This window comes from Tachysurus vachellii, chromosome 14 (assembly GCF_030014155.1).
Source record: "Tachysurus vachellii isolate PV-2020 chromosome 14, HZAU_Pvac_v1, whole genome shotgun sequence".
Lineage (NCBI taxonomy): Eukaryota > Metazoa > Chordata > Actinopteri > Siluriformes > Bagridae > Tachysurus > Tachysurus vachellii.
The window spans coordinates 15741285-15760755 of record NC_083473.1 but is presented as its reverse complement, the minus strand read 5'-3'; the positions used below and the strand labels follow the sequence as shown (position 1 = coordinate 15760755).

General features: G+C 36.6%; 1 protein-coding gene across 1 annotated transcript in view; it reads right to left on the bottom strand.

Moving 5' to 3' along the window:
* Positions 1-19242, bottom strand: part of grm8b (glutamate receptor, metabotropic 8b) — a 127051-nt gene extending 107809 nt beyond the window's left edge. Inside the window, exons 1-2 of the mRNA XM_060886569.1 lie at positions 19155-19242; positions 17204-18020 (exon numbers count right to left, since the gene is read on the bottom strand). Of these exons, the coding sequence (XP_060742552.1) occupies positions 17204-17722 (519 nt within the window). The 5' untranslated portion in view covers positions 17723-18020; positions 19155-19242. The remainder of the gene's footprint in view (positions 1-17203; positions 18021-19154) is intronic.
* Between the last annotated feature and the right edge of the window lie 229 nt (positions 19243-19471).

Sequence of the window (19471 nt, the reverse complement as noted above, 5' to 3'; positions counted from 1 at the left end):
ATGGCATATAGAGTAAATATACATAATTATGCTTTTGCTGCATACAATCTTTGTTGTGTAGACAACTAAAAAAAAACTAAATGTCAATGGACAAATGAATTCTTAAAAGTATAATTTTCCTCCGACACAAAAAAGACACAAAAATGTCAGAAATGGTTGATTACTTTTCCTTTCCATCTTTGAACTTTAACATTATTATAACTACACAACAATTTAAAAACAGAATAAAGCACTGTACAAGGTCTTAACCCCATTATCATCCATCTTTCCATAGCAACTACTGCTCTTAATGGTTTAACGTTGGTTGCACAAGCATGAGGTCAGATTACTAGGTTCAGAGTTGCCACCTGTAACCTTTATTTATGTGAGAAATGATAAAATGATGATCTATTATTCTATTCTATCTATTCATCTGTTGTTATTAAATCATCAATCAGTATAATAAATGTAGTTACTACAGTAAGATCTCAAATGTGCCTCTGAAAGAGCTGCACAGATTTCACATAGCTGAACACAGAGGACTAGAAAGGCTTTGTAAAGTAAACTGTGACAATCTGTAATTTTATAATAAGTCTATATAATAAGTCTATTAGGTGCTCAATTTAAGATCTAATTATTCCATTTATCTTCAGTTACTACTTTATCCTGGTCAGATTTATAGTGGACCTGTATCCTATCAGGAACACAGGTTGTGAGGTAGAAACACATCCTGGACCATAACATCACAGGGCCTTCTGCACATATGCCATCACACCATCAGTTTCATCTATGGGGAATTTAAAGTAATTAGTAATTTCATGTTTCTGGCATGTTTTGGGGAAATGGGTGGAAACTGGACAACCCAGAGGAAACCTTGCAGATGAACAGTAACACGACACACAGTAACCTGAGCTCAGGATGAAGCAGAAAGCAACACTACACTCTGATACAGTGTACAATTACATTAGATTAGATAATTAGAACAACAAAATCCATTCTGTAAATTTTGAAGAATAAATTCGAATAAGCGATTCGTTTTCATACATTATTTTTATGAAATAAAACTGCTTGGTACGAAAATGACCGAAATCCGGTTAAAACGGTAAAGCGTTTAAGTTTTATGGCAACAAATTAAGCCATTAGTAATCTGATTAATAGATTAATTATATTGAAAAGTTTTTATGTAAACACTTTAAAAGATCCAGTTAAGCTTGATCTCAATGTAATTCCGATTGGCTTGAAACAGGAAACCTGTAAACTGCAAATTTTTGAATCTGACTATTTCTATCTTCAGTTTCAATAATACCTTACAGCATATTGTGTTTATTTATGTCTTACATTTTACATCTTGGCTTCTGGTGGAAATAATTGATTGGTGAAGGAGATTGGAGAGGAATATTGGTAATATCATATTAAAAGACAAAAAGATTTTTGAGAAAATGCAGTTACAAATGGAAGGATTCGATGGCTCAGTAGAACAGATTAAAGGCAGATGGAAATGACTTAACATGGCATACCAAAACAGTAGAAGTGCTAACAACTCATATACTTCACCTTTTTTTTGACATTATTAACTGAGATTAATTAATTAATTAATAGGAGATGACAGACACTCAGCACTTTTGTAGAAGTTTTGTTCTTAATGCACATGTAAATGCATTGAATCAGACTGCTGTGTTTAGTAGGGGACTGAATTAAAATAATAATTTGCCTTAGAATTTTGCTTGGTACTGTATGTGACACGCTCAGTTGTGGAGGGTGTAGACAGTGTTTCTTTAATACTGTACAAAGCACTGCTCAAACTGAAGAGATTTTTTTTTTGAATATCAGAATAACGCTGGTTGCTTTCTGTGACCAGCATTAATTGTTTAACCTTTAATCTGTTTTTAATTAACACTCCATTATTTCAATACAAACCGAGTTGTTTGAAAAAACTCCACTGAGAATAAAATTTCTTCTGAAGTCAAAGCATGACTTTACTGGTTATGTGCTATTCATTTTTTTTTTTATTAAATCCATATCACTATTAAATGATACTAAATCCAATTACTCTCTTCAAACCAGTTCCTACATCATCACTCAAGGATATTTTTAATGCTTAATTTCAACAATTTCAACTAAGACTTTTTTCACAGATCTGAAAAGCATTTCTTTTCTGTAGCAGCTGGGGATTGTGTGGGTGGTTTCCTGTTCCTGGATGGTGTCACTTGACTATGAGCAAACCAGTAATTTAAACACAAGCAAAAATAATATAGCTTAATGTGGTTTTAGACGGCACTGTGGCACAGCTGCTAGTGATGCCACCTCAGAGCCTCGAGGTCTGCAGGTTAACCCTGAGCTCAGGATACTGTCGTAGGTTTTCTCCAGTATTCCAGATTCCTCTCACCTCCTAAAGGCTTGCAGGGTTGCAGGTGGCTTGGCTATGTTGAATTGACCTTTTTATGAAAGTGTGTATCCAAGATGTGTTGCTGCCTCATGCTCAGTGTTCCAGGGATAGCCTCAGGATTCACTGCGACCCTGACCAGGATAAAGCATGCACTGAAGAATGATAAAAAAATGTGTGTGTGTGTGTGTGTGTGTGTGTTTTGTGTGTGTGTGTGTTGTGTGAACAGACCTGTTTTTATATCTGGTACGGGAACAAATTTTCCAAGAAGGATATGAATAGTTTACAGTTGTGACCTTGTGGTTACATTTGGCTGGTATCCCATGAGGTAAACTTTGTGTGTGTGTGTGTGTTAGCTCTATGGAACTGGTTTTGGTACACTGTATCTTTGCCTATTATACCATCATAATATAAAGCTGTGTTGTTGTTTTTCAGACAAGCGTCTTTTTGTTGTTGTTGTTTTTTTCCCTACTAGAAGGTGTCCCTGGGTGCAAAGGCTTTGAGAACACCTGCTGTACCCAGTGGAATTGGGTGAATAAAATCTTTGGAACGTTCTCAAGCAAGACCTGGGAATTGATTACATGCTAATTTCACCTCAAGAGACAGAATATGTCACTTGCTAATGACTGCAAAACTGAACAGACAAGAATTTGTTAGGGGTTACAACAAAAACTGCTATTAAGAACTGTTCCTGAAATTTTGGAAGCGGTAAGTGACAACCTGCTACTGGCTCTGGAGACTGCTTAGACTGCTTTCAGCTAGAAATGGCCCTGCTGCCATTAAACATTTTCTTAAACACGAACGTGATAAAAACATAGAAAAACATAAAAACTAATAATGATTAGGTTAATGATGGATAATTACAAAATATAAAACAATTATGATGTTTAAGCTCCTAACAGTTACTAAACTTTACAACAGCCTAAGCACGATTCTAATCTAATATTTTAATGGAAGTGTCTTCAATATGCTTTTTTAGTATAATCATTATGGTAAATGTATGCTAACAAAATCAAAACTTGTATTCGGGAACAATGACACTGACCTTCTATAACCTCATTATGCACTTATTATGCAAATCTATTCATTAACAGTTAGCGTTCTATTCAGTAGTTTTCCATTCTGTAAACATCAAAACATGGAGTGTGCATCAACATCACATAATTTCACAGAGCATCACAGGATGTTGTATATACTGTATATATATATATATATATACACAGTGGTGTGAAAAAGTGTTTGCACCTTCCTGATTTTGTATTTTTTTGCACGTTTGTCACACTTTAATGTTTCAGATCATCAAGCAAATTAAAATATTAGTCAAAAAGAACACAAGTAAACACAACATGCAGGTTTTAAATGAAGATTTTTATTATTAAGGGAAAACAAAATCCAAACCCACATGACCCTGTGCTTGCCCCTAAACCTAATAACTGGTTGGGCCACCCTTAGCAGCAAGAATTGTAATAAAGTGTTTGCGATAACTTACAATGAGACTGTAGACTAATTTTGGTCCACTCATCTTTGAAGAATTTTTGTAATTCAGCCACATTGGAGAGTTTTTGATCATGAACCACCTTTTTAAGGATATAGGATTCAACCATTCAGATCAACCATTCAGAGGTGGACTTGCTGGTGTGTTTTGGATCATTGTCCTGCTGCAGAACCCAAGTTCACTTCAGCTTGAGGTCACGTTACCATTACCATTATATTTTACTGTTGGTATGATGTTCTTTTTCTGTAATGCAGTGTTACTTTTATGTCAGATGTCTCGTCAGTCCTCAGAGTATTTCCCCAAAAGTCTTGGAGATCATCAAGATGTTTTCTGGCAAATCTGAGACGAGCCTTTATGTCTCTTTTTGCTCAGCAGCGGTTTTCGTCTTGGAACTCTGCCATGCAGGCCATTTTTGCTCAGTCTCTTTCTTATGTTGGAGTCATGAACACTGACATTAACTGAGGCCTGCAGTTCTTTGAATGTTGTTGTGTGACATTTTGGATGAGTCTTCGCTGCGCTCTTGGGGTAATTTTGGTAGGCCGGCCACTCCTGGGAAGGTTCACCACTGTTCCATGTTTTCACCATTTGTGGATAATGGCACTCACTGTGGTTCGCTGAAGTCCCAAAGCTTTAGAATTGGCTTTATAACCTATAAAGATAGATCTCAATTATTTTCTTTCTTATTTGTTCCTGAATTTCTTTGGATCTTGGTATGATGTGTAGCTTTTGAGGATCTTTTGGAAACATTAAAGTGTGACAAATGTGCAAAAAAATAAAAAATCAGGAAGGGGCAATATATTTTTTTATTTTTATTCTTATATTCACACCACTGAATATAAGAATATGGTGCATGTCAGCTTAGATGGCTGTATGGGTACGATAACTAATCACTCTTTTAATTACCATTCATACAGGAGCAACATTATTTAGCATGTCACCATGACAAATCTTGCATTACTAATGCCATGTCAGAAAGCAGGACAGAATGAGTAAGGGTGTCCACACTGAACGTATGGTAAGTGAGCAACGCACAAAACTGCACTATGTCTATATGACAAATTATGTCATTTCTTTTCTCTGATTATATAACTTATTATCCCTAGGAAATGGAGAGTTTCTGCTAAAATCACCTCTGTCATTAAATTTTATGGTTGCAGGGACAAAGGCGTCAGTCATGATGAAGGGGAAAATGGACTATGCTCTTTGAAATGGAATTTTTAAAAACTAATTTCTACTTAGCTTAATCCCTCATTCACAGACCATCAGTCCTAAGCAAACACTTTAAATGATCCAGTACCCGTAAGGCTTCTTTGATGAACCAAGGAAAATGTCACTAGCAGTATAACTGGACACTGGACGCTCTCAGGTCTTCTGATTTCTTCATTATGTAGGGCAGGGATGTCCGAACTTATCCACAAGGGTGGTTGCTTGGGCAGCAACACCAGCCCTTTTCTGGATTCACCTGCTGTAGTTTGTGGTGTAATGTAAGTGTCAGAATGTAGTACAATGCACTTGGTGCCGCTGCTTCTTGAAAGAGGATAGAACAAAAAAAAACTGTATTTTTATTTCAAAGATATATACATATAACACACAACAAAGATTAAAAAAAGGATATTAAAAAAGGATACTGATGACGATGACGATGACGACGACGACGATGATGATGATGATGATGATGATGATGATAGGAGATGTTTAGGTAACTGGGGTCTCAGGTATCAGCACTTTACATGTAGGTTCACTACAGGTTATGTATTTTTCTTCCTAGCACACTCAGCCAATTAAAACACAGTATGTTTTGTCAACATATTTCTATACAAGGTTACAGTAACATGCTATCTAAAGAATGGATTAGTAATATTATTGCCATTTCTTTAAGTACAAACATAATATTCATTTCTGGAAAAAAAAATGCAGGTTTTGCTGCCAATGCAAAAAAAAGGAATTGCCTAAGAGAGAATGCAACCCATCACTCGCACTTACAACAGATGCTCAAATATTAGTATTGATGGAGACGGCATACCTTAAAAGAGGAGCAATCCCAAGCGCACGGGTATTAAATCGACTGGGTCTGCCAGTGATATCTCATTTATATATGCATACACATCCGAAGGCTTTTTAAATCAGCCGATCGATTTATCTGTGCAGGTGTTAGTCTTACGGAAGAGCTTTATCTTGTACCTTGTATCTTTTTTCACACACTCTGGTTTTACTAAACTATTGTTATAGCTTTCGTAGTACTTGACAATTAGAATCAGGAACTGCGCTCATTAGCAAGGACTCAAGGGATACGTGTGGCTGAGAAAGATTGCCTCAGCGGATGTAATTAATTTTGCATGCTAATCCAGATTTTACATCCAAGAGGACTGACAATTTACAGAAGCACCTAAGCATGTAACATCAGATATCTATCGTATCAAAGTTACTCGGCCAGACGAGTCCTTTAGAGCTGATAACAGCCACAGTGTATAGGAAACATTAATTAAAGACTGTTTTGTTCTCAGCTCTAATTGTTGAATGAGTCACAGAATTGAGCAAGCTGATGTAAAATAAAAGAAAAGATCTACTATATTTTCTTATTATACGAATAGATTTCACTTCTTTGTGAAGTTTTCTCTTTACTCCGTTGCACTGGGTTTGAATAATATGTTTTTTTGGTTTGACCTAAACTGAAGGTATGACAACTTATAAGCTTGCACAAAGTCAACTCTTCCTAGGCAACAGCTTGAAATATGGAGGTAAGACAGTGGTTTGGAGGTGACTTTGCATTATGTGGTGATAAAAATGTCAGATGTAGTTCGCCTTTAGTGCCTTAAAAGTGATTGGTCAAGCTCAATATAAATCTCATCGCCTCACCTCAGGTAAAGCTTCAGGTAAAACTATTACGAGGCCTTTGATAGTCACCCATCTATTGCTTAAATATTTCAGCCCACCATATGCTGAATGGAACGTGCCAGTGCAGTTCAGTATCTTATCAGTCATGCGACCTTTGCCAAATTCTCTGACTGCTTCAATTTCACTCAATAAGCTTTTTCTGTTAAGAGGATATTCTGTGTCAGTCGCCTTCCCAAGCCTGCCCTCCTGAGCCCACACAATTGGCACAAAGCCTTGCATTGTGCTACACTAAGCTTTATTCTTAAAAGTCATTCAGAATGCCTTTCATCTTCATTCTTTCAAATGAGTTTTACTGATTGCAATTGTTATTCATTATCAGACCCTGCTGACCATAGACATCCAAAAGAGGCTTCTGAATATCCTGTGTTTTACAAATCATCCTGTGCTTTTACAAATCATAACAATTTTTTTTTAAATCTTTTAAAAATGATGTGAATAGAAGTCTGTAAATGGGCAATATGTATAGGCAATATGGTTTTAAAATAAAATAAATGAGCATATGTTTCATTCACAGCTTCAATACCATGTGCAAGCATGTGTTTAGCTCCACTTCCTTCATACAATAGAGCTGGGGTGGTGTATTGATTAAGACTGCAATGCGACGTTTCATTCAATCCTGAGAACCTCGGAGTGGTTCCTTAAAGCCTTATCTTTACCTCCTGATCACCTCTTAACCTGATTCATAAGTGTATCCTATCTCAAGGTGTATGTTGTTTGTTCCAATCTGATTTGCTCATGCACTCATTAAGTCATACAGGAAATGAGGTAAGCTTTTTTTTATCATCTGGCCCATCAGGTGATGACTGTCATCATAGGAACCATTAATAATCGAAATGACTCCAACAGTTTATTCTGGTTCTCTTCCTTTTCTCTCATTTCGAGTTTTTTTTTTTTTTTTACTTTTGCCAATTTAAAAATCTAAATATAAAAGGCATCATCAGGCCCAGTGACAGCTGGTGTGGGCTAAAATTCTTCTACCTCTCAGCAACTTGACATTGCTTCATGAAACCATTATTGCTGAGACTTAGCATGAGGTCTCATCATATCATAGGACTATTACATATAGGCACAAAGGAAATAGGAATATAAACAATCATAAATGTACTGCATATTCTAATCAAACAAATAATATGTTCTAATATACAAAATATATAATATAGGAACAGGGTATATATATTTAAATAGATGTTCTAATATAATATATTGAATACATACAGATACAACTAGGGGTCACTGTTTCAGCATTGCAAGCTCTTTCCATTAAATCACACAAAACTTACAGTTCTGTTATTTGACCCTTCTTGTAATGTACTTTGACTGGACAATGTTTGATTAGACTATTAACTTCGACTTACTCCTCCAAATAGTATTTCACATACGCCTTCTCAATCACTACTAATGACCCCAACAAACAGTAAATCCAACTGAAATTTCACTCTGAAAAATCACTTCACATGGCTGTCACTGATAGGCTGAGATAGTTTAAAAGCAATCAGCCCCAGCCTCTATATAAGAGCATTCAGTGTATGTTAGCATCTGTGTATGCAGTCATCTAGAGTGTCTTTGTTCTTGGTTCCACAAACGTCAAACATATTTGCTATTTATTAACATAAAAAACAATGTGGCTGCCAAAAATCTATCCTTATTTTTAGGATTTTCCTCCTTGTAAGAGAAGAAGGCCTTACTTTTGTTTTATTATTTTTATTTTGCTTAGTTTTGGACATCTCAATCAACTCTTTAGCTCCCATTATATCGTGTACACAAGTTTGGGTACTGACAAAGATCCTGTCTCATTACACATTGGGACACTTATTACTCAATTTCCAGTTCTAATTTCTCATCCGTCACTGGAAAAACCCTGGAAAAACAGATCAAATATTTCAGTTTTAAATGCCATCTAAATTTGTTAGTTTAATTACATGCGTTCCTGTCATGGTACAGTACTTGACGCATGACCGTATGCTAACTAGCTCTAACACTTAAAACTACTAACACCTAAAAATGATTAGACTCTTAAACTGTATATAGAACGCTTAATAATATTAAAAATAGCTAACGTTATAATCATTTGAAAGCTACAACAATAACAAACTAATTACATTTCTAAATAAGGTTGGCTGAGAGTTCATCCACCTTTTTTTAACTGAGACACTTCATTTCCAGTAAGAGAACATAGTGAGCATTGATGTGCCCAGGTTTTTTATGGTGCATTGAAGGTTTTTCAAGAGCAAAAGTTCCAGTGCACTTGAAAGATTCTTTGATTGAGCCAGAACTAAAAATGTCCAATTCCCTTATCTGTGCTCTGACTACTGAACTAATGAGCTGACTAGACACATCCAATAACAAAGTATATCATTTGTTATTTTGCGTATGTCCATGTTTTCTACCCTTATCACATGTCCATATACATGTTCACTTTGTTAAATATGGATGGACTTCATGTGTTTTATGTATTTATTTAAGAATCTCTCCAAAAAAGATACTACATTGACTAGAATTTTAGCTGTACCATTTCCCCATACAATTATACTTTTAAAATGTTTAGACTGTGCCATAGTGTGAGTACTGCTACATCACCTGGCAATAAAGTACTGTATGCATTTGAAAGCCAACGGCTTTTCCTGAGCTTGATTTGTCCAAGGATTTTATATGCTCAGGCTTTACTTACTTTAGTGCAGATGTGCTTATCAACCTTTACAAACGGATAATGGTTGAGACATTTGAAGTGAAGTCTTATTGAACCAACTGTATGGATACCACTCTCTAAGGAATTTCTGAAAACGAATAATCGGGTCAATATGCATGTATATTTAAGAATTTCAAGATTAAAGCTATAGCAATGGCAAGGCTTAGTGCCCTCAAGGACAAGCGATATGTAGTTCTGAGACTCTGAGAATTTGATAAATATAATAATTAAAGCAAGAAAAAACAGTTTCAAGCTCACAGCGTAGCTCATCAGAGAAGCTCTTCTCACTATGAGCTTATCTGATTGGGTAAACCCACATTTCCTTCTGAAAGATGGCACGCTGCCAAAAATGTCTCGAGCAATTTAGAAATCAAATTACAAAGAGTAAGCAGCAGCTTGCAAATGTATGCACTATATCATCAAAAATGCTGTTTATTTGTCATTTTCTTTTTTTTTTAAGGAAAAAATTATTGCACAACATTCCGTCAAATTTCTCTTTATATGAATATTGCCCATATTGAAATGTGGATAATAAAGATACTTTTTTATAACACTAAACCCTTTCGGTCAGTTATTATATGAATAAAATTTTGAAACTTTTTGTCTATCCTAATGACCTGTTCATTTTATTTGCACATAAACATAAAAAAAAACCTTAAACCTTAGTCCTAAATTGTGTGTCTAATACCCAGAGTATCTCCGTATTTCACTGTGGTGTCAAGGCCCATAAGTAGACATAATCTTTTAGCACAGTGGGAGTGAGAGTGTGTGACACAGACTAGATACTCTGAATGCACTTACTCCCAGTCAGTAGTAGTTATAATTTTCATTTTAAATCAAATTAGCTTGCAATCTAGCTAGTGCTTGAAATAAATACTGGGCTAATTATCGCAGGATAAAGTAATGAATTGACATTGGCTGTCAAATGTGGATGACATTGCTGACTGTATAAAACCAGGTCTCAGTATATCAGTCAAGGTATGTTTTATTTACTCATTCATCTTCAGTAGCCTCTTTATCCTATTGTTGTGGTGAACCATCACACACGTATTCACACCTAGTGTCAGTTTAGTGTAGCCAGTCCATCTGCTGGCACATTACAGGTGGAGGTGAGAGGAAACCAGAGAGGAACTGAAGGAAACTGTGTACCGTCATGTATATTTTATTTAAACTTTTAATACGATCATTTGCATTTTTAAGGGAGAGAACTCAGATCGCACTTCATAACAACTTACTGGCAGGTTCTGTCCTGAATTCTACAGTAATTTTCACTCAATATCCCAAGCCCTCAAGGGCTCATCCAACATCTAATTTCACTTGAGCTAATAAAGCACTGCAATGGCCCTTAAAATGGCAGTGGAGATTCCCTAAAGGGAAATAGTGAGGTCATTGTTGACAAAGTCGTAATAAAGGCAGTAGTTAAACACAACATAGATCTACAAGCAAGCAAGACCTAGACAAATGTCTCCCAATGCCCTTAGTTCCTCCTGGGAAATAGACTAACTTTCTTTTATAATTATGTTTCTTTCTTTCTTCAGAATAAATAAAATCATAGCAACGATACATTAACAAAAAAGATTATTAAAACATAATTAAAACTTCATAGATAAATCTTCTGTTGAAAGCAATATGTTGAGGTTCTCTTTGAGAGTGACAAGATTGGACAGGATTAGGAACGAGTACATCAGAGGGACAGCTCATGTTGGACGTTTGGGGGACAAAGTTAGGGAGGCCAGATTAAAATGGTTTGGACATGTTCAGAGGAGGGAGAGTGAGTATATTGGTAGGAGAATGTTGGAAATGGAGCTGCCAGGTAGGAGTCAAAGAGGAAGGCCAAAGAGGAGGTATATGGATGTAATTAATGAGGATATGAAGCTAGAGGGTGCGAGTGTTGAGGGTGCAGGAGATAGGGATAGGTGGAGAGAGATGATTCGCTGTGGCGACCCCTGAAGGGAAAAGCCGAAAGAAGAAGAATTACAATGTAGAAATATTGTACTTACAATTACTGTACACACAAACACAAACACCTTTCTGATTTATATATGTATGAAGTAAATAAAAATGGCTAGAACAACACTGATTATAACACGAGCCCCTCTGTTTCAATGGAAGGATGACATGCTGCATGGGCACAGAGTTGGTTCAGCCATTTCTACTCAAACACAACACTGTATTGTTGGTATTCTCTTTCCTTGAAGCTGGAAACAATTGTTGATCGAGGGCCAGATATTTGTAGTGAACTTCAAAGGTTTTGTGTACTGTGTTTTGTTGTAAAGGGTTTTGTGTACTGTGTTTTTCAAAAATTTGTGAGAAGATTTCAAACTTTTGCTAAGAAGAATGTACATTCGTTCATTTCTTTTAGTGTTTTGTAAGATAAATATTCTAACACTGATTCTGCACTGATTTTGGATGCATGCATGAAAATATGACGCTGTATACGCATCACCAATAGACCGCCATTGATGCATAGCGTTAATGTTTTAATTCCATTGGTTTAGTTGGTTTTGAATACATCATTTTGGTTCCCACCTGCATGAACAAGGCACTGGGAGTCAGTGAGTGTGTAGGTGGGTGCTTTTTACATAAAAAAAAAAAAATACATTTATTGGACAGTGCTCTCTTTGCTTGTCCTACCCAGATACATGGTTTCTCGGTATGATGCCTGTGAGAGCTCTCAAAGGGACTGAAGCTGAGCATGACTGACCTCTCAGACTTATATATTGTGTATAGTATATTGTATTATATATTGTATTCACCTTTGGCTTATTTTTTTCCTTTATTTTGTTCATTTCTTTACTATTGTCTTTTTTTTAATCAAAAATGAATTTCATTTCATGTCATACTGGGTATGATTGTGTATGTGACAAATAACATTTGAATTTGAATTTAAAAACACCATTCAGACGTCAGAGGGCTCAGAGCCTGAATAGTAGTCAAAAATCAATCAAAAACAATTTTACACTAGAGTTTGTATTCGATAAATATAGTAGCTAAATTGTATATATACAATATATAATAGATCAATTATGTCATTTTGTTTGATTGCATGTTTTGGATTTTTTGTTTACTTATAAATCTAGTTAGCATGCTCACTACAGTGAAATTTTACCAGCTACGTAGCAGCTTAGTTGCTTTTTGGTGTGATATGTCAGATGCTACTATTGTTCACCTGATTTTGGAAAAGTCTTTTGATATTATTACTTATGAAGAGAGATTGTAAATTTAACACAAGGCCATACCAAGAGATGAAACGGATAAAACACAACGCACTTCAGTAACAGACACCTGAGCTCCACCAATTTTTAAAACCAGCAGCCGCAACTGCTTCTGCTAATGGTGTGTATAAATACATATGCATTAATCATTGACACTGCGTTCAAAGCTAAGCAAGCAGTGGGATAGCCAAGGATCAAACTAGTAATAAAACATGCATGGTTATGGTATTACTTTATCATAACCTACTATCACTTATGAAATATGCAATCTATATATCACCTGATCTTAACATTTCTGACATAATATCAGAGAACAGGAAAAGTGTTCATATAAATGTTACTCAGGTTCTCCATCCCCTCATACTCAAACACCAATCTGTGTATCAAGAACAAAATAGTGCTATGGTACTATAATGTCCTTATATAAGGTCAAAATGGATTGTCACATGTTACATTGATCTTAAATTGGACCACTGAAGCATGAGAATCAGAATCAGAATTAGAATCAGGTTTATTGGCACACACAAGAAATTTGGTTCCAGCTGTCTGTGACTTTCAAAAGTACAGACCTAAATAACACTATACTATACAAGAAAAGATAATACAGACTATACAAGAAAATGCAGACGATGTGATACAATATAGACAGTATGAGTATTAAATATGAATACAGAATATATGACTGATCAGTTATGTACATAAAGTGTGAGAAGTGCATGGTAGTGCAAATAACAATAGTGTGTAATATTTTGTTTTGTGCAATATACAGCAGCAATAGTGTGTGTAACATACAGATGATGTGATGTTACACACACTACTGCTACTGTATATTGAATTAATAAGAATCCACAGATAAGGATCATGCTTGAAAGCTGCAATGTATTGAAGCATGTAATCAATACATAATAAATATTTACTATACTAATACTAAAACTAATATCTACTGTATTGTGAAGTGAACTCTACTATTCAGGTATAAAGATGTACTTCGTTAAGGACGAGATAATCTAATTTAGTTATAATCTCAGAGCCTTTAGCGCAAACATAGCAGTAGCACAAACACAAAAAGACAGGATTATGATTGAAATTGTAGATTAATGCAGTTGATAATCTAAAAAAAAACAATAGAATAAATGTACTGATCATTTCAATCAATTAAGCATACTTTATACACTGCTGTGTGATAACAGACAAGTTTAGAATCACACTTTACTGTACAAATCATGATATATAAAGCTAATTATTAAGATATGGGACAAAGATGGGACAACTAGATAAAAGATGGGACAAATAGATTTTGCTAACAGGGCTGTACATAAGCATCCCACATGCTTTCCATCAAAATGTTTGCTATAGGATTTTATGTACTATAGGATGCAAAATTATAAAATGTTGCATTTATTCGATTTAAGTATAAAGAAAGTAGTGTCAATTCCACTAAACTGGCCTGAAGTGCATACAATTAATGTATCACGTTGTTAGTCTTCTATAGTCTCATAGTTATTTAATTCAGTAAATGATTCATAGATTGAAGCAGTGTGTCTTCCAGACTGCTAGTGACTGACGTTCAAGGATGATTTGTTACATTGCTTTCGGTCACTCTTCTGCAGATATTTTCAAACTTTATCCCCATGACTCCTACTTCCCAGTTTTTTGGTGAAACTGCCTGCTCCCAGTAAACTGACGTTAATGAACTATTTACAGTGACATAAAGGGAATTGCGCAGCATCAGAGCATCTTTCAAGCTCAGAACACTTGCACAACTGTCAATCATTCTGTTTGCATATGTCAACTGGCACATCTGACATTTTTATTAGAGAAAAAAATAAAACTGTTCTTCTTGGAGAGCTCCTAAAAGATTTGAAGAAGTCATTTAAATATTATATTTTCCATCTCAACCCGTGTCCCAGCTGCAATTCATTCCCCACAATTTGAAGTCTAGTGCAAAATCTTTCCAGATTATTTGCTAACGCCAGGCTGCTCGATGATCACTGCCACAGGATTCCTCTTTGCTCGCTGCTGCTGTTTCTATGAAGTTTACAGCTAATCAAAAGCATTCTCCTACATGGACCCTTCTGTTGATTGGCTTGACTTAAAGTAAAGCCAGTACTTTGGCAGAAATTCAAACTACAAGCAGTGTTATCACAACGCTAGCCAGCAAAGATCTCAATACAAGTAAGTGTTCTCAAAATTTAAAAGAATAAGAGTTGACTGATAATTTTGTTGTCTTTTCTAACACTATAAAATTTCAGCAAGTGAAATCACCCAAATACTGTAAAATGTCAATCATCCAGTCCACCAGGTAACTTAGGTGTATTATTTCAGCAGTTATTTTCATTAACTTTAGCAAGCAACTAAAAAGAAAATGAACATGTAGTCAAAACAAAAGCAAGAGGTAGTAGTCTGATAAGTGTATAAATACAACATGTGTACTGTTCACACTCATTACAGTTCACCCTAAAATAGGTTTCCTCCTAAATTACCATCCTGTCACTTGACTTCCAGAAGTAGTCAACTAGTTATTTACAACTAGTAATGAGCTGAGCTTTTCAGAATCAAAAGCTTGGTCTGTAATTAGGTTATGAAACATTTCACACGTAACACTGCATGAGGGAGGAAGAAAAATATGCCAGTGGATAATGAAGAAGCCAGTTTTATCTCATTCCTTTTTCTTGTTTACTTTTAGTTGCCTCTTTTGCGTTTTATAGCATGAAAAACATTGAAATGTCTGTTTGCTTGTGATAGTACAAACCCAGAGCAGAGGAAGGAGGAAGGGAAATGAGACAGAACAGAATAGAGAGGCGCACAGAGAGAGTCAAACAGACAGACAGACAGACAGACAGACAGACAGACAGACAGACAGACAGACAGAAAAAACAAACACCAGGTGAGAGAGTCTAGACAAAATAAATGACAAGTAGTCTGATTACCCCATGAACTCTTTTTCATTACATATGAAACGTCTGAGGGAAACAAAACTTGTGGTGTTTTTTTTTTTCTCAACAGTAGCCAGTTTTAATTCTTTTAGCTAACTTACATATATCCTGATAAAAAGAAATGTAATATAAAGCTCAAGCATACCCAAACAACACAAATAGGATTGAACCAGAGAGCGTAGAGCTGTGAAGCATTTCTAGAATCATCCTGAATAATCATTTGAGCTAGATAACACAGCAAACAATGTCATTTGTCAGCCACGTCATTACATTTGGACAGAAAAGTCCCTGGAAAAATTTCGATTTATCTGAGAACACGTAGGCAAATGTGTACTTTTATCTAAATAAAAACAACAGTTATTTTTTTTAGATACAGGAGACAAACAGAAATGGCACTGATGACTATTTTCTTCTTACATCTTGTGTTCTTTCAGGTTAACGCTGAAAATCAGCTGATAAGCTGTAAGTAATAAACGGGTCTAGGGATATTTATTGTGGCAAGGATATGCATCTTGAAAATGTAACAACAAAAATTAACAATCATCTTCCTTTGACGTAGAAATACACCCAGAACCTACTGTACTTCTCTCTTTGTTGCTATACACCACTGTCCTCAGCAGAGCTGTACTGTCTAGCTATTACGCCTGCACAGAGTTGCATCACAACCTACTCCAGTGAAGAGTCAATACTTTAACCACAGGAATGCTGAGAAAAGGACAGTTACACTATCACAAGTATCTGAACATGAAAAAGGTAATAAGATGATTTACAGCAAAACCCAGCATCACTTTAACACATAATAGCATTAATTCATATTGCTCATACAGTATCATGTTCCTCATATGGATTTAGGTTCTTCACCAACAAAGCATTTGGCTTTACTAAACTAATCTTTCCCGTGGATGAAGTCATGGCAGTTTCGGATGTCCTGATTAAAAGGCTATTCCCTTCATTTGATAACTGCAAACCCGTTTTTTATATCCAATTACAAGTCAGCTATATATAGTGTGTCTATCAGACACTTAATTATTAATGTGACAAGAAACAAGATAACCTGGAAACAAGATAAAGCAGCATTTTCAAACTCAAAGGGGGACAAATGTTCAGTCTAGCCTCATGATAATGGCTACTGTAAGTGAAGCACATCAAATTGTTAACTGGTACGAATCCACTTCATAGATCATCATTAGTGGAGTGCATTTCCTGTTCAGTGACTCAAAGTGCAACTGAATCAAAACAAAAAGAGTCAATAACAATGATGAATTACTGAATATTTGAAAACTCTAGCTGCACAGTGTAACTAATTGTTAACTAGAAATTATCTCTTTTTTTGTAACTGGAGCTGGCAACTACAATCTGTGTACACCAGTGTGTGATTAACAACTACAATCTATCCTAAGCAGTCCTTATACTGCAACTAGTCCATTCGCTGCCACAAATGTATATAGACTTAATTGGAAGAGTCTGCATCCCCCATGGTTGCTGGGTGAAAAGATTAAAATGTACTTGTAATTTAGAATGCTAACAATTTATTCACAACAGAATTCGAAGATGCTGGAGAGGAGAAATTGCATAATTAACAGGGCAATGTGTCTGTGCATTATATTAACTCACCTTAAACAGCCGCAGGATGTTGGCTACCATGATGGAGACAGAGCTCGCAGACGCACCGATCACTCCCACAATTTTGTCAGGTTTGGCAAAGATGGGCGGCTCTCCACTGGCACAGCGCACATCAGAGGGGTCACGCTCAATCAGTGCCTGCACAAAGGTGAGTGACTGCTCCAAAGCGTATGTGTCTCTCGAGCATGTATCCAGGATGCGAGCACCCAGTGTGATATTGGGCAGTAGATCAGGGTCCTTGTTAATAAGATCAACAGCAAAGAGCATGGCCTCCAAGCGATGAATGCCTTTCTCTTTCTTCAGCTCGCCACATGGGGCGCCACGCTCCCCTCGTGAATGGACCGGGAAGAGTCCACCCAGGATAATGTCTCCATCTATTCTAATGGAATGAGCATATTCAGGAGCTGGGGGCACAAGTGGGTCCACTAGGCGCTGAGGTCCATAGGTGAAGGAACAGCTTGCCACTGACAACATAAAAAGGCAACCTTGCCATGTTGAGAACTTCGCCATGATAGTGATGTGTTAAAGAACTAAACAAGCAATTAAATAGAGGTGGAGATGTGTCAGGTGTGCAGCCGTTATTGTACCAGGTGGTAAGTATGGAACAGGTGTGCAAGGTCAAAGGTATCACCAGTACACCTCAGTGTTGAAGTAATGACCTGTGTGGAGAGATCCCAAAGTGGAGCTACCATCCTCTGGTCCTCGGATTCCAGAGGTTAATCACTGGTGTGTGTCAGGGGAATGGTACATTTAGCAATCATACATAGTGATGCTGTAGGCTGCAGTTCTTGCAGACTCCTGTGGATTCCTGTAGAGAAGAGGATAGGAATGAGCAATCTTTTTAAATAAATAAATTAATAAATAAACACAAACATTGGCTTTACTATTTTTGTGAGGACCTTCTCATGACAAATGTTAATAAAGCTATTTAATGTGACACCTACACCGAAATTGAACCATACCCTTAACCTCAGTGTCCAAAAGCACTTAGCACTTATTCTTTTGGTGAAATTTCCTCACCACCAACAAGATATAATAACAAGCCTGCACACACACACACACACACACACACACAGTCGGAAATCCCTGGTCTGCTCCTTAATCAAGCGTTGAATAATTCTTTACACCTTTAATGTTAAATATAAAGCAGATCTGTGTGTAATTAGTGCAGTACGCATAATATATAAATTACAATAGTCTATCATAAAATCTGCTTTGGGCGCGCGCGTGCACACACACACACACAGAGACACACAGACACACACACACACAAACACACTACTACTAATTATTCTCACACCTAAGAAAGCAGCCATTCTAACTTACTGTCGTAATTTCTGTTTCTTTTCCTGTTTAGTTCCTATATGTCACTGATTTCAACCAAATTTCTTTAGTAAATGTGCTTCCTTCCTTGAAGACTTGATTGACAATTACAGAGCTCAAATTTAGGAGAACACGAGCGCACTGAAATATTCACGCTTTCCTCAAGAATCAGTTCACGGCATTCACGTGCAAAACCAACCCCAAACTGCGAAAACGTTATATCCAAATTCATAGCGTCAATTAAAGCGGAGCCCCCGCGCAACATCCTAAGCATCCGCGCGCCTTCTGATGGCTTCATGAACAGGCAGAAGATGGGTTTCCTTGCTCGTAATTGGTTTAAAGGAAATCCTTTGGCCTGAGAGGGTTACGTTTATATAGCTGACATTGCATCCTTCCTAAAACAAAGACAGAGTGCACCTGAAACACTGAGTGTGGCGCATCAGCTGGAGGAGGAAACATCTGTCGCAGGCGCACGCACAGACTCACAGACTGGTGCACAGACTCTCCATAACTGAATCCAGGGCATAAGCAAATCGAATCGAAATAAAATGCAATACCTTTTATCACTTAAGTCACTTCATGTATTATTTTTGTTAAATAGAAATGATAAAGGAATTACCTGGAGATGACGGAGCTCCGGTGACTTTTTCCGGCTGCTGTGCTGGAGGAGAGCGCGCAAAGCAGGTTACAGCATCAGCTCTCCTCACACACACCAAACACACTCATACTCGCAGCTGCATGCCTCCCGTGTCGATAATTACTGTTTCCTTTCTCCTCACTAAGTCAAGGGCGAGATTCTCTGAGTCAGTTCACATATCTACATATCGTGTCTGTGCGCAAAAATGTGTTAATGCACGTGGAACGAGGCAGCGTTATGAAAAGTAGACAATGGAAAGCAAGAGCAAGTTTTGGCTACAGCTGAGGTTAGTCTGTGAA